Source organism: Crocodylus siamensis, chromosome 9 (assembly GCF_052110815.1).
Source record: "Crocodylus siamensis isolate JL-2025a chromosome 9, ASM5211081v1, whole genome shotgun sequence".
NCBI lineage: Eukaryota > Metazoa > Chordata > Crocodylia > Crocodylidae > Crocodylus > Crocodylus siamensis.
Genome location: NC_143403.1, coordinates 66,062,045 through 66,087,880, shown reverse-complemented (window position 1 = coordinate 66,087,880; position 25,836 = coordinate 66,062,045). Strand labels below are relative to the sequence as shown.

Genomic DNA, 25,836 nt, shown 5'->3' with positions numbered 1-25,836 from the left:
GATTTGAAGCTCTCATTTTTGTTTTAAATAAACATCCAAATAAACACACAACTTAGGTGAATCTCTCAAGGCCCTAACTATCTGTCAGCTGTGCCTTCAATACCACAACGATAAGCGCGTTTGGTCTAAATTGTGGTGTTTCTTTTATATCAGCCTTCAGCTAAACTCTGGGAAGTGCTGATGTGTGCACTGGCCCCCAGAAGGTGCTGATGCAGTAAGCTGTTTTTACCTTGGCCTGGAAAGCAATGAATCTCACCTCCCGACCACAGCACCAGTGTCTCTGTCTTGGGTACCAGATGCTCCTGAACTTCAGCCAGGCTGCAGGGGTGATGCTGAGCTGCAGTCACCAGCAGGCCGGCTCCAAACCTTTTTCAGAGAACAGAGCTATTTGCTACGCTCTTCAGCTATTTAAAAAGAGACGCTCTCTGGATAAGCTCCACTTGAGCAGATGCTTCTGCCAAAGCGGCAGGTTGCTGCCTCTGTGGTTAAGGGTGATGCTGGGAGGATGTGTGGAGATGACTGTGGAGAACGAAGAGCCAAATAGCATAATTAATTAACAGTTATGATAATTAGGAAAGCAAAAATGATAAATAATCCCCTCTCCCTCCTCCAGGCGCCTGCTGCATCCTTCTTTGCTAATGCAGAGTGCAATGCCAAAGGAACGTACAACTCGCACGCCCTGGGAGAGCAGCTTAAGCGCACAGGGGGGAAGGAGTCGCGAAACGATAGCTGTGACCAAGAAACTTATGGCAGGCACAGACTGTCCCGAGACTTCAGCGCTCTCTGTCAGGAGGCTGCTCTGTCTTGATACGCGTTTCTGGTGTTAGGGTTTGTATTGTGCTAACCACTGAGTGCCCGTCACGGGCCAGAATCACTTTCTGCTGCGTGTTGTACAAGCATAGGACAAAACAGGTGTCTGCTCCAAGGTCCCTTCACATAATGGTACCTTTCAGTGTGCATAAGATACAGGTATCCCCTGCCTTAAGTGCTGCTCTGCGCAGGGAGGATTATGCAAAAGAACCTTAATATAAATTGAAATCGGGCTCATGACTGCCTCACCGTATGACATCACAGCTCCAGGCCCCATGCACTGAACTACTCAGTGCTACAGGGTCTCAACCTTACAGCTCACCAGACACCAGGCTACCGAAGACGAGGTACATCAGACTTCAGGCGCTCGAATTCTATTTTTGGCTCTTCAGTTGATTTGCCATGTACCCTTGGGCAAGTTCCTTAACCTTTGTTCCCATCTATAATACGGCAATCTATAGAAGAAGAGTGCTTTAAAAAGTATTATGCATATTACTGCCTTGCAGATAATATCGTGCTACAGCTGTCAGAGGCAGCAGGGATCTCTGAGCAAGCAAAGACCCATAAATCTGCATGACAGTACTCTCAGCATTATAGCTGGCAGCTACTGTTCCAGCCTAGAACAAAGTTTCTGTGCTTTGCTCTACTAGTTAAGCCTGCTATTAGTTTTTCCTGTTCCCCAGATGTAGCTAACAAGGGACTGTGGATTTACCACATCAGTTTGCTGGTACATCAAGTGTGATATGCTTCTTCCAGCTATGGTCCAGGCCTAGTGTTTCAGAGGAAGACCAACCACTCAGTGCTCTTGCAGGAGAATGTGAAGGGCATGCCTGTTCAGCCTGACATCCCTTATCCTAGCACAGACAACTTTGAGCACTATATTGGACATGGGCACTCGAGCTGAAGAGTACAAGGGGAGCAAAATATGGGATTAGTGCTACTACACCACTGCCTATGCAGCGTATCTAGCTATGCCCCCACCGCTCCACCCATGCCAGCCACACGGACGGCACAAGAGCGGAGGTGTGTCTGGTATGGGTACTCCCTTGACTACATCTGTCTGAGCAGGGTGATGTGGTGTGGAGGTAAAAGAGGTCACGGCGCTGAGCACTGAGCTGACCTACAAAGGTAAGGAAGCCTTGCAAATGGCTCCAACCATCACAGTCACGAGTAAAAGGAGCTCTGCTTTGTGTCACAAACTCACTCGTCCAGTTTAAATATACACCCTCCTGTCTTGAGTGTCACTTCTTATTCCACATGCCAGAGATTTGTTTTTGACAGTGACTGGCTCAGGACATCGCTCCACATGAATGCTCTGCGTTCAGCGCCAAGTCAAAGAGTCATTTATCCTAACTGTGACTGCACTTAATGCAAGAGGCTCCACCAGTCCGATGTTAGCATGCTCCCCTCCCCCCCCCATGCAGAAAGACAGACAGGCTCCTGCTCTAGTGAAGTCTTGGGTCCCGAGCAGCACGTTGCATTTAGCCATGGGACTTGTAATCAAACCATTAAGGACCGCAAGTGTGCAAGTGAAAATGGATCCAGTCTGCTTCAAATAATTCTGGGTGGGAAGTCCTTGCCCAGGGGAGCTTCTTGCAAAATGACTATAAGACACTACACTTTGCTCAAGTGCTTCCAGACGACTAGGCTTAAAGCAGTCCATGATGACGGTGTGGAGTTAACTCAGTTTGCCACGGTCCTTCAGTCCTATGGCAGCATCTGTAAGTGGGGAAGCTTCTGTAGAGTTTGAGAGTTGTGCATATGAACAGATCAGGAAACCTAAAGGACAGGGTTATCTCTAGGGGCTAAATCATCTCTAGCAGAGGGAGGCCTGAACCATGAAAGTCAGCCCAGCTGTAGGCTTCAATAATACAGACCTTCATCTCTTGCACTAATCTGCACCAACTGCACCTTCATCTACTGCACACGGAGAAATCTCTTCAAGCTGACCTGGATAGAGTTGCTTACCGTAATGATCTCGGCTTCCAGAAATGACTGTAGTATTATTCTACTCATCTTCATGGTACATTTGCTCCAACCCTAGGTATACTAACCTACTCTTCCAAGTGGCCTGAGAAGGAGCGTCCATAAACTGAAATGTGATTCAGAAGCTGTAGGTGTCTTTCTGGCCACATCAAAACCACACGTCATTCCCACCTCACACAGTCAGCTTTTGGAGCAGAAATACACACGTGATTTATTTGCAAATCGCTTCAAATCTTGAAAGGGCAACTTGGTGCAAATGCACTTCATCATAAGATGTCAACATTAGTATTTCTTTTCCTGCAACACAAAGTACCACATTACATGATATAAGAGGTTGTAATTAGATTGTGCCAAGGTCCTTAAACCTGCATTTTCATTTCATCAAAGGACAATTCTTTGTACAGCTGCCAGTCTCTTTCGGGGTAAACCTTCTGACAGTGGAGAGAGAGAGGAGCTCAGAGTAGGGAAAAAATGAAGCCACTGAAATTCAAATTTTATTCACAGTTGTCATGTTTATAAATATATATTACATTCTTACAATCTACAGTACATTCTAAATATAGATGGATTTGATCAAAGCAACTGCGGGAGGTATTCAACTGGGCAAACTAGGTTCGGTGACTGTGAGACTTAACAATCAATGGAAGGCACGGGCAGATTCTGGCAAATAAAATACGACTGGAAAAAAATAATGAGCCAAACCTTATTGCCTCGGTACCTTTCCCTGGTCACTGGACCAAACAGATGATGCCACATTTTGAGGGCAGGTGGGTGCTTTAGATTCAAAGGGCAAGTGCTGGTAGCCTACCACATATACAGACTTCTAAGACAAATGGGAGAAACAAATTCACCAGCCTGGCGCTCCCCTGTGACCCTATACATACACTCAGCACTGGATCGGAAGAAGCTTGAACAAATGAATCCGAGTAACCCAGCCTCCCTCAAACAGGGGAAGAAGATCAAAGAGCAAGTCAGTGTTGGCAGCTGAATTCAGCACAGGTTACACTTACCCAAGAAACAGTGGCCAACTTTGGTAAACTGCAACATGTAAAGTGACTTCCAATTTAGTACCAATGGCTTCTGTGCTTGGTGGAAGTGGGCTGCATGGAAGTACACGTGGTTGTAAGGAAAGGGAAAAGCTATCGAACTTCCAAACCAGATGGATGCTAGTAAGTGCCCCCAGGGTAGCAAATAAGAGTGCTCCAGAAATACGACTGGGAATACAAATTTAAACAGGGAATCCAGATAAAGTGGGCTTCTTAAAAACATCTTGATTCACTCAAACCTTTCTAGAACAAACCTTCTTTTATATAAGCAGTTATGTTGATTATAGATGACACCATCTCCTATTTTACAAATTAATACTGAAAAGTGGCCAGCAAAGTTTATTAACTTGGCATCTACTTAAAAAGAGAATTTCAGTTTTAATTGAATACGTGTATCCATTCTCAGTGCTTGGGAAGTGATCATGCTGGTCTGTAAACAACCCAGTCTTTTTTTTCCCCCCTTTAATTCTTTGGAAACTCATAACTTTACAACTACAGTAGCTGCTTTGCTCACGCTGCAATTGTTTGTCAGCTTTAAATTAACATTCTTGGATTGATGTTCTCTGCTTCTGACTTGCATGACATACTTCTTTTCACGGATCTATTTATTCCAAGCCCAATTTTTGCTTTTAACCACAGCCTGCAATATCGAACATTAGAGCCACGTGAGCTTTGTAATATCCAAACTGCGTTGGAGTTTGTTATTTTTATCGATTTCCTGGGAAAGCTCAGAGAATGAGATCTTATTATTTTGCTAAGTCTTTTTTTTTTTTTTCCATGTCGCCATGCAGCAGGGACCTCACCATCTCTCACTCCAAAGTCTCGGAGCGCAGAGAAGACTTGAATTGTATGAGATGTCTCCAATTTCTGCTCTCCCAGCTGGTTTTGGGTGGCTTTCTGGGGCTCCACTGAGCTATTATTCATCCGTTGGTTCTTGTTTGCAAATGCATCCTTTTTTGCCCCGATACCCAAAAATTAAAGGCAGAAGGTGAGTGAAAAACAAAAGAACAAAATGTGTCTGTCGTTACACATTTTCATGTAATCTCTCCATATAGTTTTTTAGTTCTTTGCACTCCCCAAGGTCCATATCCTGGCAAACCCATTTAATATCATCCTCACTGCTCATCAGGATGGAGTTGACGGTAGGGCACCCATCGTCGGAGGAAATGGTGGTAAAGGTGGTGAATTTAACTCGTTTCCTCTTGGAGGTAGGAGAGGTGGTCGGTTCGCTCTTCTGCTCCTTCCCGTCAGTGAATGCAGACTCTGATGACCTGAAGACCTGGCCGTTAATATTTTGGGGGGCGTTTGTGTTGAGGAGATACTTGCTCTCTTCGAAGTCCACCCCTCTGTCAATGGCTGTAATGCGTTCATCCTGTTGGGATGAGAAGTTGATGTGATTCTCCAGCAGCTCTGTCCTGTTGCTCAGCCCAACCCAGTCATGAGAGTGGCTCATGCCTTCTTGTTCTTCAAAGGGGACCTGCTTGTGCCTGTACTTCAACGCAAAGGTGACACAGTTGATCAGGAAGACGAGGATAGCCAGGCAGAAGACCCCCAACAAAGCATACATTCCTATCTCCAGATCACTCAGCCCCCTGGGTGTCTGGACAAGGTCATTCTCCTCCAAGTCCCCGTTGTTTCGTGGCAGGTCCACCTGTGCGGGGAAGCTGGTGAAGTCTATTGGGATGTTCTGCAGGTGGCTGTCATCATCCAGAAGACTTTCTCTGTCATCTTTTCTGTTTAAAATAGACTGGTCAGTGGAGGTCCTTTTGCCTTCCTCTCGGCCCACCGAGGAGCTGCTATAATATTGCCCATCTGACCTACCTCGTTCCTGCAGCGTGCTTTTCTGACGCCGGTCGCTTGCATGGTTTTCCAGGTGGACACCGGCCCCACCGAGCCTGCTGTCACTGATGTTCGGGCTGGCATCGCTCTGTCCAAACTTGACTTTAATGCTCCCACTCCCAACAGCCAGCACGCTCTTCCTTTTGGATTTCTGGCACGACTCACTGATCACCATCTCCACTTTCACCAGGGCCCCCTGGCCTTCTGTCTCGGCGGCGATCACAGGCCATTTGAATTTAGGGTCATGATGAATGGAGACCACCTTCTCATCCACAGACGTAGCTGCCAGGGAGAAGTCTTTGGCATCATAAGTATCCAGGGGCATAACAGCTCCATCGCTGAACTGGATCCAGCAGCTGATGGCTGCCTCCTGTTATGCATGAAACAAAGGCACGGAGAATAAATATCAAATCAGCCAATATGCTCTTTCCCCCCGCCATTCCCTGCCTCTCTCTACACCATTTATAACCTGGAAAGAAATAACAAGGCTGAGCAAGAAAATTAATTTCTCATAGAGATGTTAAAAAATACTAGTTTTAATCACTCACTGATAATAAGATTTGTTTTCCCCGGAGGTGCTAAAAGGAGCTGGGTCCCCTGGGCTCTGCGGAGTCTACTTCAGCACGATAATAAATTGCATGTCAAAAGGCATTACCAGCTACTGGGATCATTTACTGCTGTTATATATTTAAATGAAAAAAAAATTCTATTATTTCTAACTGCTTAAAATACAAAGTCTCCTCTTGTTATACATAACAAATGTTAAAATCGCCTAATCTAGCAAAGAAAGCCGCAAACGGCTCCAGGTCTTCCAACTTTGATTTTCCCTTCCAACAAATATATGTTTCCACACGAGCAGGGCGGGCGGGTGCGTCGTTACTTTTACTTATGGAAAATGCTCGAGGAAATGTTCATGCCTGCTAACAATCAAGAGCAAGGCAATGCTGCACCTTCCTTCTGAATTAGGACAGGACGATTTTTGCAAAACCTTGAAGTCCCAGTGGAGGCTCTCCTCTTGAATCCAGCAGGGGTAGGGCAGAGCAGTAATTCTGCTTTGTAGCCAGCCAGCCAGATATTAAAAAGCAACAAGTGTTTGGGGAAGCTACAACTTGTGGCTACTGACTCGGCACACCTCAGAGGGGACCAGTTTTCAGAGAGGAGGCACTTAACAATTTCTGAATATTACGCTCTGTAAGGGTCTCCAGTAGGCACTAAAATGGAGATGCATAGCACTTTTGGGACCTCATGAAAGTTTTGGCTTACACACATGCACATTAAGCCAGATTTTCAATTGCTGTAAAGCAACACAGCTCCACTGGAATCTATTCACAGCAGGCAAGGAACTACCCTTTTACTGCAGACTACTGTTATGCATTTATTTAAAGAGTGGATGACAGACCTGGGGGGGACCACAGGCTATTTTTTTGCATTTGAATTCAACATCAATTTGGAGAATTAATCTGTGCATCTTTTTAATCATGTTGATCCTATCAGTGGTTTCCCTCTCCAGGTCACAGGTGATAACAGCTTGCTGTGTGCAGCACCTATCTCGGTTTAAATAAGGGCGTCATTCTGAGTTCTTTACTCGGGTAAAACTTCCAGTGTCTCCCATGGGAGCTTTGCCTGTGTCGTTATTTCACGGCTGGGCCCTAACGCTTTGCTAACACTGTCGTAAATCCTGGCTTTGTGTTTATTAATCTTTGGATATTTCCTGAAGGCCATACAAAATTTATGGCCTCAACTCTCACCCTCCCTTTGTGCTGCTTAAGCCAGCATATTCGTCGAATACTTTTGCACTGCTCTGTCTATTGGGACGTTGCTCTCAAACGTCACGTGCAAGGCAATGGGAGCAATCGGATGTCGATCAACCCTGGCTCAGTCTTGCAAGGGTGAAGGGTACCCATTTCTCTTTCTGGGCGATTACATTTTTGCCAGCATTCCCGTTGTGCCATTGCACCCAGGAGATGGATTCAAGCAGACTCACTTTCCTGGAACTGAAATGTCAGAGCTGTGCAGTAGGCTGGGACTAAATGCCATCAAACCCAGCTTTTGAGCTGATTACAAGGTAGTGTGTTTTGTTCTCCATGTCAGCAATGGATTAGCTCGCTGGCCTTATTTCTAGCTGTGTGGCATCGATTTCTTAACTCTTGGAAGACTATGGGAACTTGATTTTTATCACCCTATAAAGGCAGCAGTCTGGTGTTATTTCTCACCCAGCAGCTCAAGGATGAGGTGCTGGTGATGAATTAGAGCATCTCAACAGTGGGCCAGCATTTAAATGCATTTACTCTGAGCTTTGGTTTACCCTTACAGTTCAAAACCCAGGTTTAAAGGCAAGGGTCTAATTCAGCTTTAATATATCCTTACAGCATAAACCTCTTGATGAACAGGGTTAAAAAAACCCAGAGGCATGCCATATGCAGACAAGAGTGCTAGAAAGAAGGAAGATTAACCAGCACCTGATGTCAGGAGTTTTCAGACTCAATGAATTGTGTGAACGCTGTCAGGGAAGAGCTGCTCAAGAGCCAGCTCACGGGCAGATGGTGTGACTCAGAGATTATGACTGAGAGAGGCTGGTCCACAATCATTTATCATGGAGCAGCGTGAAGGATTTTCCCTTTTTCTCTCTTGGTGATGGATGGTTGCATATGTAGATGTTTGTTTTATTAGGTGCTTCAATAGGATGGGGGAGGGGTCATATCGCTCATTTATGGTGTGTAATTGGGTACCATCATGTTATTTATGGGATATGTCCTGGAGAGATGAAGAGTTTGAGCACTGGCTCTTGGATTATTGTTTTACAGACACACCGCTGTTCTGCCTTTTTATTAAGGCATCTGGTGACCTTCAGATGCGAGCACCTATAAATAAAACGACTTATTAGAATAATACCAATAAAAGGCCACCAGATCCCACCAGTGTAGGTTAGGTTGAGTCAACTGGGCCTCAGAAACGGCTTCGCATCAGCATGCAGCATACACACGGGGGACCAGTACCTGCTTCGGGGACTGAAGCAGCTCCTGTGCTACTGCTGTGGCAAAGATGGCCTTGTTGCTCCCTGGGCTGAGCTGCAGGGAGAGGGACAGTCCAGTTACCAGCTGGACTCCCAGGTCTGTGATCGTCACCTTCTCATCCAGGACCGTCACAGTCTTCTCAGCCAAGATGGCATCCGAAAGAGGAGACAGGATCTGATTGGGAAAATCAAGGTCAGCACTAGACGTTTTTGTATAGGCCCTTCACGCCACGGGGGCTACTTTAAGGCAAATAAGCAATAAGTAATGCTGAACGCTAGCGATTGGATTTACCAAAAGAACATTTACACAATGTTAATGAATGCTCAGTAGGTTCATGGGTGGTTTACAAAGTGTTACTAACCCGCAGTGAGTAGACAGGTGGTTGACAACCATTGACTAACGTGCTTGTTACTGTCTATAGCACGGGCTAGTTGTGTCTGTGATGCACCCGTCTATCAGCAAGTTATTAACCTTTCAGAAACTATTCATAAAAGTGACCTTCATATTAAGTGCAGTCTAACCAGCGACAGACAAAAGTTCTTTGGGCAAATATAATATCTTTTATTAGGCCAAGTCACGTAGTTGCAAAAATTCTTCTTTGCAAGCTTTCGGGTACAAACACCCTTCATCAGGCTGAAGAGATAACTGACTATTTGGGGTAGAGGCCTGGGGTAGAACAATATTCTGTAATACCAGTAAGGACATATGATTTGCATACCATGTGCTTCCTAATCCTCACCCTCGGGAAAGAAAGGATGATAACACACTATGGAAAACAATCCTGACAATGGGTACAAGAACTGCAAAGGAGGCTCGTGTTGACCCAAAAGGATCTGGACACACTGAATAGGAGAGGTCACCAGACTGAGGCATCACTCTTCAGAGACTTGGCTGCATTTAACCATCCTTGTGTGGCCGGCTAGTATTTATGGAGCGTGTTCTTCAAATATATCTTGCTATCAGTTTCTTTCCCTTGGGATTCCCTTTTTGAACCTTTGCTATATTAAGTTTTTTTGCAACTGGTTCCCTTGTGATATGCCAAATAGTGGATCTGGTTTCAGAAATCTATAAGACAAATGTAGTTAGAAGCAGCCTCTGCAGTTACACAGGCTGGGATAAAGTTACTTTCAAAGCTTGCAGGCCATTTACTTCTGAGCGGAGGCTGCTCAGGAGCTGGGAAAAGAAAGGAATCTCTCTCCTCTTCTAGTTCAATATAGTAGTTGCCCATTGGATGTATTTTGGAGGTTTTACATCTGCTGAAACCAATGGCTTCTGTTGCCAACGTGACACCATTAGGTCAGTGACTGTGCTCCCGATGTACAAGTGTAACGGGGGAGAGGGGGAGCCCACGAGCCAGCTTCCCTACCTGAATCGTTGTCATTCCAAGTTCCTGTCCGATCAACAACTGCCCTCCTTGCAGCTTCGCGATTCGTGGCTCCTCCACTTGCATGAAGTCACTCACCAGGTCCGTGATATCAAGCTGCCAGTCAGAGCCCAGCAAATAGCTCAGCTGCCCGCCTGGGTCTGAGGGCTCAGCTACAAACTGCGTTAGGACCCGCACCATGGCATGCTGGTATTGGAGGGCGCAGCCTCGTCCCTTCCGCTCGTCCTCCTCTTCATCATCGCTGTCTCGGGCTGGTCTGGCAAGACAGCGGCAGTGAGAACCATGCAAGCCACCGCGGGGAGCTGAACATCTACCAAGAAAACCGTGTGGGGCTGCATGCAAGGCAAGAGACTGCAGCCATGGCCTAAGCACTGGGCAAGTTCTGCAACCCAGGAGTTAGATTGAGTGGCATCTGCTGCAACTCCTCCACCCCGCACAAGTAACTGGAGTTCAACCCCTGCAGCTTTTTCCTCCAGGATAACGTCTAATGCTTTCATCGAGAACGTCATGGCTACCCACTTGGATTACTGCAGCTTCTTGATCTCCTTTCTAGCCAGCAGCCCCACCCCTGCTCCATACAAAAAGAAGCTGCCATGGTCATCTTCCTTTTCACCCCAGAACACGCCACGGCCCTGATTCCTAAACCACAAAATTACGAAGTGTCCCTTCCCTCTCTCACGTGGATTCCCAGAGAATGACTAGCTATTGCTACTACAAGTTACTCCCTTTGTTCAGGTAGCAGTCAGCATAGTGCCTCGAAAGGATGATGATGTGTGTGTGTGTTCATACGATGGACCGCTTGGAGAGCGAAAGGATGATTTCACTGTTAAGGTAAATGAATGCTGCCCCAAAGAGCTGGATTGTTCCCCTGCATCTGTCACTGTTTGCTATTCAGTTTGCTTAAACCAGACTTTTTGTGGATGTAACTACAGACTGAATCAATGCATATCCATAAGGGAGCAAAATCTTAACCCTGAGACTTCCTAAGGTTCAGATACTTCGCTGCAATCTTTAAATGTCTTTAGTAGACGCTTCAGGGACTCCCCATTTCAAGTCAAAATTCTTTCTCTTCTCCCTCCTGGGCCTTTTTGCCTCTTATCATATGACCCGCCTGACCCTGTCCATGTTATTTCTCACACGTACACACAGAGACACACGTACGCACACCTGTGTGCTATCAGTGAAGGCATGGAAACCCTGCTCTGCAGGCACATGTAAAGCCAGTCCTTCAAACCCTCTACCAAAACCACTTCCGCTGTGATCCTGAGAAGAGTCCGGGTGATAAATGACATCTTTCAGGGGCAGGTAGGAATAGTTGGCACCTGTTTTATTCACGTGTGCCATTAATAATTAATACAATTCTTAGTGCCTATACATTTATACATCTAGCTGTATCCCTTGCCCATCCTTCATGTATCACTTTTCTTAGCTCCTTCTTAGCGTAGCTTGTAAGCTGTATGGGGCAGAAACCTTTACGGGGCAGATACTGGACCTACAAAGCTTGTAGGGCAGTGAGGCGAGGGGCCTTCACACCCTAGGGTAGCAGAAATATGAAATAAGTAAGTAAGACAGTAATTTATATGCTCAATGGGCATCAGTAATAGATTAGCCGATTGGACACTATATAGCAGGCCGCAGACTGGATGGATCTGGTCTTTGGTGACATTTTGTATTCCTCAGATGAAAACCTTCCTGCGCCAAGAGGATACTTCCGGTCAAGTTGCTGGCAAAATGCAAGGAAATTGGTTTCCGGTTCAGAATCTGTGCAGTCTGGTTTCCACTGCCCTAATCAGTCCAAAGTGACAGCCTACTGACTATACTTCTGATGACCTTTTGGTTTAAACCAGAACTGTATTAAGCCCAAATGAGCGTATTCAGATTTCCCAGCCCTGTCAGTTCTTTGGCAAGCTCACACCCCAGACTGAATATCCTCTAATGAAACCTACCTCTTATTAGAGATGATGGGAACCCTCCACCCCTTGATCTGATTAAGTTCTGTGTCAGAGACCTCGATCTGCAGCGGGAGACGAGGAACCCAAACTGTCATCTCTAATGGGGCGCTGAGATGCTGGTATGTAAAATTAACGATGACATTCACTTTGCCTTTCATTTCCTTCCCGTTGACAAAGACATAGTCACATCTGTCAGAAACCTGCAAAAGGGAGAAAGCAAAAAAGAATTAATGAGTCTTTCCACAAAATCATAAAGCACACCACATGCTGAGGGAGGGAGAGGGAGGATTTAGGTTCAAACCAGTTCCAAAACCCAAGTCGCAACAACAAGGGAGGTGCCTGCTTTGGCCTTAGCGGTCTTTCTAATTTGATACCATTTTAAGAGACAGACTTTTCTTGCCATTAATATTTCCACTTAGCTGAGAAAAAAGAACAGCTCCGTTCTAGCCTCAGTTTTCAGCCCCATCACAAGAATCTCTGCCTCTGGTTTTGAGCGCATTTATTTTGGTGCATGCCTGCTGAGTTACGGTCTCGCTCTCCAGTGGCCCGAACACACAAGGCTTGTACTCCCCCTCCTCTGCTTTGGAGTCCATCTAGGGAAGCTGAGCAAATGCAGGTGGGGAGGATCAAGAGGTACAGGCTATCCAACAGGAGGCAAATTTCTATACCAGAAAGTGACAGCCCAGAGCGATGACAGGAAGCGATGCTACTGACTCAGCTGGGAGTACTCTTTCCCTCTGAGCTGATACTGAGTCAGCACCTCAGCAGAGAGATGGGGAGCACCAATACTTGTTGGGGCGGGTGCCATCTTTCAGGTGGGGCACAACGCTGAGGTCCTGCTCTCTCCTGCTGAGGTTTCGGAGAATATTTTGTTCATTTTGGTGCAATGCTCTCTGTCCTTCCTCTCTACTTTATACCTGCTCTGATCTGTCCTGGTCCCCTTCCCTATTATTTCTTCAGCTTCTTGAGCAGCCCCAGCCATTTTTGTGTCATTACAGTTCTTGCTCCTTGCTACTCTCCCTTTCTTCTGTAGCTTCCCAAAGTTTCACAGCCGGGATAAACTCTCACCGCAGTTCAGGTGATGTGAACATCACCTGCTTGCCCTAGTCGCCTGTACCAGGGAGAAGTTGAGCGAACTGTAGGTTAGTCTGAGACGCTCGAGTCCTTCCATTCTCACCTTACTGGGAGTTTTGTCCAAGGAGAGACAGGTGATCAGGTCCCTAACAAGAAGCAGTCGAGAGATATGGCTGGACACTCCCGGCCACTGCAAAACCAATGTGCCAGTGATTACTTTGGGGTGTCCACCTGGTCAGGGAGCTGTAATTCAAATATTTTTTCTGAAGTTGGGTGAGAATATGAGATGTCATTTCAAACTACTTACGAGTTAAAAGAAGCTCTTATCTGAACCATCTACAATTCAAATGCTTACTGCAAGAATTCTAGGCAAAGATAAGATTGGGCTATGCCTCCTTCACCAATTTCTGCTCTCTCCTTCCCTCCTCCATGGCACCCAGCTTAGTAACCGCCTCCGTTCTCTCTTGGGGTCGTTGCTTCTCTTGGAAGAAGAGAGTTTCTGCTCAACTATCATCAGAAGATGACATAGTTGCAGCAGTCCTTCCAAGGAGATGACAGTGCAAAAGATCTTGGGTGGGCAATCTTGCTGCAGTTGACAAAGCACAAACAAGGACCTCTAGTTCCTTTAAAGGACCGGTCAAGTTGGGCAAACCCTGAAAATAGAGAAGAAGAGTCTAGGACTGGGCAGCTGATGAATGTCCCGGTCAGTCCCGGTGCTACCCTGATGTCCTTGCAAATAAAACCTTAGACGACAACCTTTCTAGCTTATCCCTTAGGCTCGAGTAGTTGATTGTAGTCCTTTGATGACCAAATGGATGCTAAAGCAGTGCAGCTGGGGTCAACGGAGAACTGATGGGAAGTATCACCATACACTCAGGAAAAAGGGACATCTGATGTCCTGAAGCAGAGTGTGGGAGTGTATGCCGATATCTCTTCTGCAGGTCTGAAAAGGGGCTTACACAATGTCCTCACCAAGCTGTCCTGATATCACTTTATTTATAACCTGCAGCGCTGGCCATCAATATTGTTGAGAGTTACTAAATCTCATGCAAGCGATTTAGCAGCTATTGCAAGCATCTAGGTGAGCTGACAAGACCTGTTCATTACAGCTAGTTAAAATATATGAGTAAATGTACATGTCAAATAATTTATTAACTACCACTTTAAACTGCTGATGATCTGAAGGAATGATCTATTAAAACCCTGAACTCTTTTCACAATCCATTACCAGCCAGACCTTCTATTCCATTATGTGGATATATTTTAATATTTCTGACTCTAGAATGTATAATCTCACACTTATCTGAATTTAATGCCATTTTCAACTTTTCTCTTTAAATACTGAATGAATTTAAATCTTATTTAAAGATCACCAGCTTTTGTGCCATAATTTGCATCCCTAATATTTATTGTTTAAAATAAAAGCTGGGTTGAATAGCAACGCTTTCCCCATGTTTTTTGTTGCTCCTACACAAAACTTCACGAGTAGTTACTTGCGCTGGGATATTAAATTTTCAGGCCGAGTCTGAGGACAGGCCTTGCTGTTCGGCTACATTCTGCCCTTGCTAGCAGCTCCTATCGACTAAAGTGGGACAGTAAGAGTAAGCAGCGTCTATATGATCGTTTTGAGGTATCACTGCTTCACCTAAAAACCCCCATCAGGGATCAGGCTCCATTATGCTATTGAACAGACATGTCACTACCACAGAAAGCTCACAGTTTAGGATCATATAGCACTAATACCTGTAACAGCTGCAAGGCTTGCTCGGCCGTAAGCTGAGTGGGCGAGCCGTGCCTAAGAACTTTGCAAAAAGGGGGCCAGACAGCTTGTAGACGGTGCAATAGCTTTTCCAGGCAGGACAGTATGCCGTGCACAGTGCATGGTTTTTATCAGATCATTTGAACTGTGACTAGTGCCCCCCCACTGCAAACCAAGGGCTCCGATTGGCTGTTAATACGCCAGAAAAAAAAAGCAGAGGGGGGAAAAGAGGAGAGGAGGAGCCAACTCCAGCCTGGAGAGAGGGGACAGAGACTCATATCAGCCCATGTGGGGCCGGGGGGTGGCGAGGAAGCCGGGGGGGGAGAGGGGGCATGAGTGACCAGAGCACAGAGCTGGTGGCACATGGCACCTCAGTTAGCAAATCCGCTTGATGGGGGGGTTCCCAGGGCTACTGGCACCCTTAGGATCCAAAATCTGGCACATCACCTGGCCGAGCATGCCAACACGGGTTACACGTAGGACTCTGAAAGAGGCCCATGACTGAAAACATGAGGAGCTCTCATTCTGTTAGGGTCTTGGACACTAACTTCACATCTATTTTAACAATAATAATCCTGGGCACTTAAATGATAAGCACAACACCAATTATTTATGGTGCGCTGAGGTCTCATGATGGGCGATTCACAACAGGAGACTGGCTTGATGAGAAGACCCAAGTCCTTCAGAGCATAGTGCTGGTGTGTGCTTCATTTGGGGAAAACTGAGGCAGGTGATAACATTCAAACCTCACCAAGGCCTGGGTTGAAGTCACACCTGCACCCCTTTCAGGAAGCTGGGTGGTGGAGGGACAAGTATAGGTGAAGAGTGAAATTTGTCAAACAGCTTTTGCTGGGGGTGATGAGAAGCTACGCAGCTTTGTGACAGACCATGTCTCAGGATGTGAAAACATCTACGGGGAAGGCTGGAGGGGTATGTCCTCCGCAGCGCTCCTTTGCTGCGCAAAAAAAGGGTGCTGCCTTAGAAGTACTACGCTCACGTGAATTGCATTGTTCTTCCTACCTCCGTTTCACAGTATCCCATCTGCCAGGGAGGAGAGCCCAGGACCTCCTATGCCTATGTCCTACTTCGGGTATTTCCCATGCTTCTGGGCATTGATGGTTGCTCCTGTCCCTGCACTGTCTGCTACATATCAGGGTGTTTTAAGCCTTTCTTAGAGGCATAGGGTGTGGGCCGCAGCCAAGTCAGGGGATTTTGACTGTGGTGTGCCAGTGCTCTTGCTGGAAGTTCAGACAGTCTTGCCCCTCCACTCAGGATAGGACCGAATGCCAGATCTGGGGTCAGGAAGACATTTTCCCTCATGGTCAGATTGCTATGGACTGGCGCGGGAGGTCCACCTTCCTCTGTAGCAAGGGGCATGGCTTTTTACCCGGGATCTCTTGCGCATATATCGAGAACGTTTCATGGAAGCAGGACGTCGGCTGCTGTGGTTGACCCGCTTTCCCTGTGGCAGGTTAGGTGTCAAGTCTGTGCTGTATCTGGGTTGATGGTCCTCTTATGTAGAGTCTAGATTCTGGGTTGTATAGGATGGTTTGGAGAGGGGTGCAGGGTGGGACTAGATGACCCCTTTCCAGCCCTTCTTCTCTATGACTCTGACCTCAGGCACCAACCGGCAAGACTGCTCTTACGCCGTCACGCCCTGTTCCTTTGCCTCCGCAGGAGAGGATCTTCTACTCCTTGGTAGCGTTGCACTTTCCTCCCAGTTCTTCTTTGTGTTTTAAGTGGAAGCAGAAAAATCTCTCGTGTGCGAATAAGCTTCATGTGCTGTGCTCTGGCTTTCTCTTTTTTTTTTCCCCCGGGATGCCGGCGAGGAGAAAATTGGACAATGCCTCAAAGCACTTATTTTCACCTACGACACAGCAGATCAAAGTTCAAGCTGAGGTGGCCCTCAGGAAAATATCGGCTTGGGAACTGAATGGCTGAGACACTGAACTCCACGCACTGCGGGATGGACACCGGCTGCAAATGAAAGGCCTTTAGAGAGAGGTGTTTCTCTCTCACGCTCGGGGCCAGCGTATTAGGTTTCAACTGCTGCCTCCCTGCAGCTGCTTAATACTAGCAAGACTTTGCACTTAGGCATCTTAACTAATTAACTCAGCACCCTTAGGAGGCAATTAAGCATGTATCCTCGTTTCACAGACGGTGAAGCTGAGACAAGTTAAGTGACTCCGAAGGCCACAGACCTTAACTTGCCATGTCCCACAACTAGACATGGAGCTTTTGAAGCATCTTTATGCTGCGTTTTTCCCCCCACAACTACTACCCAGCTTCCTGGGAGAGATGCTGCTAAAACATCTGGAGACATGGTAAGACTCTCACCTACTTATCATTCTTGATTTATACCAGTGTGACAAGAGAGTCAGGGCCTCAGATTTTAAATTTGTTAATGCACAAGCCATGGAGAGAAGAAAGGAAGTTGGCAGACAAATGGATTTCAGTGCCAAGCTTCAGCTGTTATAAACAGGGAGTGGAGGAAAAAATAAAAAGCCTCCTCGAGCTATTGTAAGAATGATTAAAGAAACACCTTGACCTTGCAATTTTTAGAGTATAATTCATAAAAAACAAACAGATGCTGGTGGGCAGGGAGAGAGTGGCAGGGGTTCAGATCCTCAATCTCCTACTTTCCTTTCTGTAAATGAAGAGAGCCGTAATTATGAGACTGTTCCTTTCCCAGCCAGCCCTTCATTATTCGAATGAATAAACTGTTCACTTCCAGTTGCTACACAAAGCTAACAAAGCAACACCAAGACGTGGTGTGTAACGTATACTATATTTTCATAAATCAAGCTGGAACATACAGAAACAGGTCATCGATAAAAAGGCAGATTATCCTTGCACTGCATTACTTGAGAAATGTCCAGCCGTTCGTCTTTAGGCACAACAGAGAACCGAGTACAATGCAGCAGAAGACAGGAAAAGGGCAAACGTTGTCCGAGCCCCAAACAGTTGCTCTGTCGGCCTTTCTAGGTGTATTCTTTAAAATTGCTTCCTCCTTCAGAGCAGCTCACTTGGTGGCCTTTGTGAAATGAGTTTGAGAGATCTCAGCTGAGTACCCACAGGACAAGCTTGCACACGATAAACAAATAGCACGCAGTGTAATAGCTGGCAACCTCTTGGCAGTTTCAGCAGCAGCGCTGGCCCACAATTTTTTGGGACCCCCTGCAAGATATAGTTTCGGGGCCCCCAATCCACTGAAAAATCAAAATTACGGTATAAACTTACTGAAATAAAATAGTCGGGGGCGGGCTGCATGCATGTGGGCTGTGCTGGGGGGGCTCGGGGGGGGGGGGCAGCATGTGCTGGGGACACCTGGGTTCCCTCCCTGGGGCTGGGGCGGGAGCAGAGCCAGAAAGTCCTGTTCCACTCGGCTGGGAAGGGGGTCCCTGCCTGCATCAAACCCTTTAAACACTGCGCAGGCAGCGGGGGACGAGCAGGGCATGACCCCTTGGCTGTGGAGCCCCCTGCGGCCGCGGGTTCTGCGGGATAGGATGGGCTGGCCCTTTTCAGCAGGGATCATGAACTGAAAGAGCCATGAAAGACTGAACTACCTCTCCTGCCCCATAGATAGCCCCTCAAAGTCAAGGCAAATGGGGACATAGCAGGTGAAAATTGAATCATTCATGCCTGTTTTGTATCTGCCTGGATATTTTTAAATATATGATGCATTTCAGCCCCCAGGTCTGTGACACAAACCCTTTTTTACAGCCTTCATGTATACTTAGGTTGTTGGTAGATAAAAGTAAGTCCCTGCTCTATACGGTTCATCATTCAAAACAGAAACAGAAAAGCCTCAGGTTCAATAAGCATGTGTGTGTCTATTACACGATCAATCTTTTTTCTATATGGGCATTGGAGGATGTTGATTAAAAATAGCCAATTTCTAGAAAATTAGGAAATGCATTTTAAAATGTAGGTACCTCCAAACTATCTGTAGAATAATCTGTATATGAAAAAAGAAGCTCCTTTTCAGCAACCAGGATGGAGAAGAGGGGAAGCCACTGCCCGGTGGTAAGCGCAAAGTCACCTTGAAACGTACACACAAAACTCACATGGTGAGTGGCTAGGGACAGAAGTCACACACAAACTGGCTGAAGTGATCAGAAACTGTTTAAGCCTGTAAGAGAACAGGAGCTCAGTGCACATGCACCAGTTTCAAAATGGCCAAAACTGGTTTAAGATAAACCTGTTTGAATGTAGTATCATACTTAACTTATTTGGATCAAACCAGTTTATGAAACTTCTGTTCCAGACCCCTTCCTGGTTCAAGTTAAATCATAGTCCCCCAGCATCCCAGCATGCTTTGCAGACCTGAGCTGTGCTGTGCTGTCTGCTCTAGAGAGCTGGGCTGGCCCTGCCCCTCTGCTCCGTAGCTGAGCAGTGAGGGCTGGCTGACAAGGTGATGGTGTGGACAGACAAGCCTGGCTGGGGATGCAGCCCAGTGCACGGTGGGGGGGACTTCCTTTCCCCCCACTCTCTTCAGACAAACCCCGGTTGGGGTCTGGGTCCAGGGTTAGACACCCCTTCCCCTGCTCAAACTTACTGCTGACTATGACTGTGAACTACAAATCCCAGAGGCACCTGGAAGCAGGAAGAGGGAGTGATGAGTAGCCCTGCACAGTCCTGCTGCTGTGACTATGGACTGCAAATCCCAGAGCCCTTGGGAGCAGCAGGAAGAGGAAGTGAACACAGCCAGAGAGCAGTGCCCTGGCACCCCCGAGCTTCTGGCCTGAGCCACGGCAGTCACGTGGCTGCATTTCCCGGATCAAAGGTAAATGTTTGCTCACTTCTGTTTCAATTTAATCTGTGCAGTTTAGACTAACCTGCAAAGGCTGAATCAATTCAGGCTCGGGCTTTTTGGCTGTCTGTACCTACCCTAGAAGAGGCTGGAAATTCTTCCCAAAAGGTCCTGAAACCTGGTTCTGATGAGAAGGAAAGAAGTGTTGGCTTCTTTTCTGAGTCTAGACATAGTATCATCATAATGCCATTAAATCATCGTGGTGCTGCTCCCTTGCTAAAGCCTTTATGGTCCATCATATCACAATAAGCATTTGCTCTAATATGCTGAGATGCCTTATGTTTAATATAGAGAGCATACAGCTAGTTCTCACTGGATGTTCCGGCTGTACTCACAACGTAAGTATTTTATCTTTTGTCTCTTGAACAGCTTTTGTTACAGGATCTTGGGAGGACACAGAAGTGCTTTGGGTTTTGCATGGCTCCTGCAGTTCCACCTCCACCTCTCTCTTACGCTAAAAAAAGCTTCAGTGAACTTCCCCTCAGTCAAGCAAATGCATCTCATCTCAGTGGGCCAGGGCAGCAGAGGTTAGAGGTTGCCTCTCACCAGCACAATGCTGCATTATGAAGTCTATCTGTGGCTGTGTCATGCACGCACCAAACAAATGGCTTCAGGCAGGTTGCATCTGAAGATCAATCATCAGCCCAAAATTGGGAGGCTGGGATGTTTCAAACGTGCTCAGCGCTGCCTTGGTTCAAAACCACAGAACTCAGTGGGGTAAAATAGGAACTGACTTCAAGAAGAGCAGAGTGAAGGCAGGGCTCAATACTAATAAAAATCCCACCCAGCCCTGCTCAGCCTTCTGGGTGCAACTGCCAGTCTGGAAGCGCAGATGGGCAAAATGCTCAGAACTCACCAGGTTTCACTGCAACGTAAAAGTGGTGCTGCTTCAAATTCACTTGGAAAAGCAAATACGGACCTGAGATTCTCTGCTGTGCTGAAAACCTCGTTTTTCAGTTTCTTAAAGAGCTTGTTTAAACAAGAAGTCAACCCTGAACCGCAAGAACGCACATGGATTCTGCACGCACCGCAGTTCTGATCACAAGACAGACATACAGCTTCATTCTTTTTCCCGTGAGAAAAGACAGGAAACCGAGAGTTTATTAATTTCTCTTTTTGATGGCTGTAGAATTTGCCAAGCTCCTTGTGCTGTTTGAACAAGAGAACGCTTAGTGTCCCTGTAATACCGGGGGGCTTTGTTCGGGCAGTAGAAATCAAGAATAAAAGAAAGAAAAGCACCTCCGAAGGAGGCAGCGATACACACACCTTGCCTTTCACTCTGTCTTCTCACACCTGATCCTTCAGTGCCTTGCATCTTGTGTTTTCATTTGTGCCTATGTGACAAAGAGCTGTAAGATGCTGCCTCCGTTGTAGGGCAGGGATTGTGAGCTGGCAGAATTTCACTCTCACAAATGAATCGGCGAGGTTCAAGGCCGTGCAGAAATGCGAGGGTTGGCCCAATAACCTTCCTAACAATATCGTCCTGCTTCTCTTGGGCTCTTTTCCTAGACGCAATCTGCAGTTAGTGTTAACATGGGTAGCTAATTCTTCAATCAGTCATCTCTACATTGTGTTAGTTTTTTGGGCTGAATGGGTTTCTCAGGTCTGATGGGAAGACAAAAATGGGAGAACGCACTTGGCACTTGACAGAAGAGGTCTTCTTCTTCTCTGAGAAGCCACAGAAATACCAGAGAGCAAGATTTTTTTCCCTGCCTTCTTATCGTGGCTTAACCCACCTGTGAGAATGATAATAAAATCCTTACTGTTTTTCCTTCTCTGTTACAGTAGTTCTGTGGGCAATTTTACCAACAGAAAGCTAAAATCTTTGAAAAATGAGAGGCACAGACATCAATTAGAAGACACTGGATTAGGGCATCTTGAGGGACAGCTGACTAGGAAAGCAAGCCTCTGCTGTTCCTGTATGAGAGCGGTGCTCTGGGATTTTAATCTTAATATTTCACCATGTAGGACAGTAATCCTTCCTCAGTGCAAGCATCCTGTTTACAGTGTACTTTTTAAATATAACTTCTAGGCTTGGAAGAGATCTGCTGATTTAGCATTGCCTACTCTACCAGAATATTTAGTTATTAGGTATTTAGGAAGGTATATTTAAGTATTAGGTAAGTTATATTAATGAGTCCTGTCTGTTGCTGCCAGCCTAAGAATAGGGGCGTTTTTATAACCATGCAAAAAATGAACAAGAAGGAATGAAGAAGTGAAACTTGCTGGGCTTTGAAAGACTTCAGGAGCCAAGGTGTGTATGATGATGCCCCTTGAGCTACAGATGTATCATCTCCCTGCGTTGTAGAAGAGACACCTTTTTTTCCTTTAAAAGAGAAGCGATGGGAAAAAAAAGATTGTGCTACCCTTCTTCCCATTGAGCAGAGCTTTCCCTTGATGAGTTGTCCCACTGACTACCAGGATATTGCCAGAAATTGGATTTAGCTGGCGTGGAATTTGTCCTCAGCTGTCAACACCTGCAAAATCAACGGCTTTAACATAATGTGCTGGGCTGCTCCAGAGAAAGAAAACAAGATCAACCTGACTTGAAATCTAGCCACATCTTAAACGTAATGGCAGCTCGGGATATATCGGCATTGTTTATCGGGATGGGGAGGAAACATCTGTACACTGCCTATGCTTTGCTTCATCACAAGCCATTGGCTTTCTCATGCAGGTCCATAAGCCATGTCAATCAGATAGTCCTTCTGTATATTTAGTTTTTGCTAAGTAGTGCTCTGAAAGAACACAGAAACAAAACGGTCTCACTTCAGATTGGGTGTTCAGCCCTCGTCAACCTCTGCTGGTGCAGCAACCAGTCAATGGAAACCAGGCACCATTCCAGGAAGGCCTGGTGACCAACACGCCTGGTCATATAGGGGGAACAAAGAAAGGAAAACTCTCCGGCTAGCTATGAAAAGCAGAAAAGACAGTCATAGTCAGTCGACCATGAGGTCTCCTTCAGGACTTTTGGATTCTTGGCTGGACACTGCTGGCTACTGGTATGTGCACTCATGGTGAGTCATAAATGAGAACTGTCATTGATAATTACACTCCGTCAATCTATCATCTGCTGTCTGAGGGTCTCACAGCAGGTCAAAAAAATTCCACCAAGAGAGAATTTTTTTAGGTAGAAAAACACATTTTTGTGCATGGGTGGAGCTAGAATTTTGAAAAAAGGGGTGCAGATGGTGAAGTGCATCATTACATATAAAACAACACATATTTTTATCCAGTTAAAAGGAAAATAGAAGCTTCACTAATATGCTTGCGACCTAAGGCTGGTTTTCATAGTCAAAAACTGATTTTGGCGGGGGGGGGGTCAAAAAATTAATGTTCCAAACTCCCAAATATTTTGATTTAGAAACATTTCCCCAATATACCATGGAAGCTGCAGCTTGGTTGCCCAACGACTCCATTTCTTTTCTACAGGTTGGCCTCTCAGGAGGCAACCAAGATATAGTCTGCATTATAGGAGACGGGGCGTGTTTACATGAGATGCTTAATGCACATTAGACTAATTCTACTGCGCATTAGTGTGGTTGTGAAAAAATGGTGCTAATGCACTTAGTCTAATGTGCATTAATGTTACAAAAAAAACCCATTCCTTTGCACTAATGTGCCATAGTTCCTGAAGTTTGTACCTATTATTACAAGGACTAAACTTAATGAGCTGTAATTATAGTGCATTAATGAATGTGTATATGCACCCATATAGTCTGATAAGTAATAACAGATTAGAGTGGCAGCTTGAAGCATTCAGACTACAGTCCCATGAGACATTTGGGCAGCATTTCCAAATGCGTGTATTCTGCATTATTTCTGATCCTGATGTTGTTTAAATTTCCAACCAAACCCTGATATTTTTATCACAGGAAAAACATTTTTTGACCATCTCTATTCAAAACAGTCTAAAGCATTTATTCACTTGGCTTCATGGCTCCACCTCATGTAGTAGGTGGTATCACTCTCCCTTTTTCCAGGTAGACAGACTGGGGCCTAGTGAGGAAAAAGGCACGGCAAAGGTCAGAGGATGGGTCTGTTGCAAACTTAGGATGCAACAAAGACCTTACAGGTGGTCTTCAGTATCCTCTGGGATCAAAACCTTGAGACTGTGCTGAACCCCTGTTTGCTGTGTCCTTAGTCAGGTATGTGCTAAGGCTGCACTGGACTTTGCCTACTCTAAATCCATCTGACCTTAAGAATAGTTTGATATAATCCAAAATACACATCATCTTTACTCTGTTACTGTTACCCAAAGTCAAACTTCTCTTCTGATCCAAAAAGGCACACAGACTAGCTTTCTGTTATGGAAACACATCATACCGTACCTTCTAAGTCCAGCTAAAACCATTGTTCCTTTAGAAAATGGTCCGTCACTGCATGGACTGAGCAGAGACACATGAGATGAAAGATGGCCCTCTGATAACTTTTCTAATGTGCTAATCTACCTCGAGCCCATTTTTGGAAATATTGATCAGGAAAGCTCTGCTTCCAATTAATTTCGGAGACTATTTTATTTTCTCCTGCAGCTTTGTGGCAAACATCAATACATTATCCTCAGCCAAATATACGTGAGTGAAATATGTAGGAACACATATTAAAAGGGCTTACAATTCTGGGAAAACATCCAATTCTAGCTGCCGGCATAATGCTGCCGCCTCTGTGAATGCTATGGATCAGCCATAATGTTTGCAGCATGTAGGTGTGACTAACTGAAAGGCCCCTCATTAAAAGTCCTCACCTGCCCCCAGAGAGTCCCTTATTTTTTTTTAAATCCAGACAAAAAACATTGCACTTGTAACCGATTTGTTCCTTCACTTTTACTTTTTTGTCCCCTTTTTACTATTAAAACAAGTCAAAATTCACCTGCAGAGCTAGGAGAAGACCTATGCACTTTCAAGGATGCTGAGTTTGAATGCACCCTCTGCACAGAAGTGACTTAAACACTTGGCGATAATCTTAATTAGACAGTGGTGGAGATGCACCCTTGAATGCCACTATCACATACTATCAGGTATCCAGGCTGTAGCCATATTAGTCTAGAGGAAAAAGCAATCTGGGCTCATGGACAGAGGTGATATCTTTTATTAGATCAACAAGATTTTTGCAAAAAAAAAAAATTCTTTAATTGCAAGCTTTTGGGCACGAACACCCTTCATCAGACTTCAGAGAAAAGATACCTTGGACCACCTGAAACCCAAGATCCTGCTCCCGCCTTTGTTTAAGGTAATTTGCATCATCACAGCCTCACAGGAGAGCTGAGATTCCTTACCAGCTAAGAACTGCTGCCCAGAGGGCTTTTCCATCTACTGACTCCTCTGTGAAATCCTATGAGATACGAACTTTCATTTCTACTCAAGAGAACTTTTCAGTCTTTTCTCTGGTGCCTGCTGAAGGGCATTTGTGCCCGAAAGCTTGCAATTAAAGAATTTTTTTGCAAAAATCTAGTCGGCCTAATAAAAGATATCACCTCTGTCCATGAGCCCTGATTACCATCACACAGTAAGAGCTTCCTATAGTTTTTAAAATGAACTCTCTTCAATTCTGTTTCAACAGTGACCAGGTCATGGCTCAGGTATGGTTTGGACCAATCTTGGGTTTCAGAACTGCCACGAGAGCAAGAAGATTGATGGAGAGTTTATTCAGAGAAAAATCAGGGTTTCTCAGTCGTTTTTATGCCTGTCCCAGGGCCTTCAAAAGTAAATGAATGCAGCCAGAAGTGTGGGAAAGAAAGCTACCAGACTGGTAGGCATCCAATGTATTGTAAACTTCAGGCAAAACTATGCATGCACTGGTATTGGTAGATTCAACAAAAAGTAACTTTAGATTCACATGTGCAGATTCAACACATTGTCATTTCTCACAGGTCTGTATGCCAAAGTGGAGTGAAAACTGAAAAAAAAAAAAAAATTCCTTCATAACCATGAAGGAAAATCCTAAAAAAAAAAGTGAAATCTTTATTTTAACTTTTTAACTATAATACAATACATACCATAAATCAAAACAAAAAGTCACCTAAAAATTGAAATGCTGCAATCTAAAAAATGTCAAAATATAACACTTTTGGGTTTGGTTTTGTTTTTTGTTACTTCTTTCTCAGTATTTCTAGAAACAACTTTTCCCTGCTTTTCTTTTGAGGTGAAATTCCAGTTAAAT

The 25,836-nt window shown here is 45.4% G+C and overlaps 1 protein-coding gene across 2 annotated transcripts in view; it reads right to left on the bottom strand.

Annotated features, from left to right (window-relative positions):
* Positions 1–4,539: 4,539 nt before the first annotated feature.
* TMEM132D (transmembrane protein 132D) overlaps positions 4,540–25,836 on the bottom strand; it is a 397,944-nt gene continuing 376,647 nt past the window's right edge. For both annotated transcript variants that reach the window (XM_090063064.1, XM_090063066.1), the window contains exons 6-9: positions 12,026–12,231; positions 10,062–10,335; positions 8,678–8,869; positions 4,540–6,051 (exon numbers count right to left, since the gene is read on the bottom strand). In XM_090063064.1, coding sequence (XP_089919190.1) covers positions 4,867–6,051; positions 8,678–8,869; positions 10,062–10,335; positions 12,026–12,231 — 1,857 coding nt within the window. In that variant the 3' untranslated portion in view covers positions 4,540–4,866. The remainder of the gene's footprint in view (positions 6,052–8,677; positions 8,870–10,061; positions 10,336–12,025; positions 12,232–25,836) is intronic.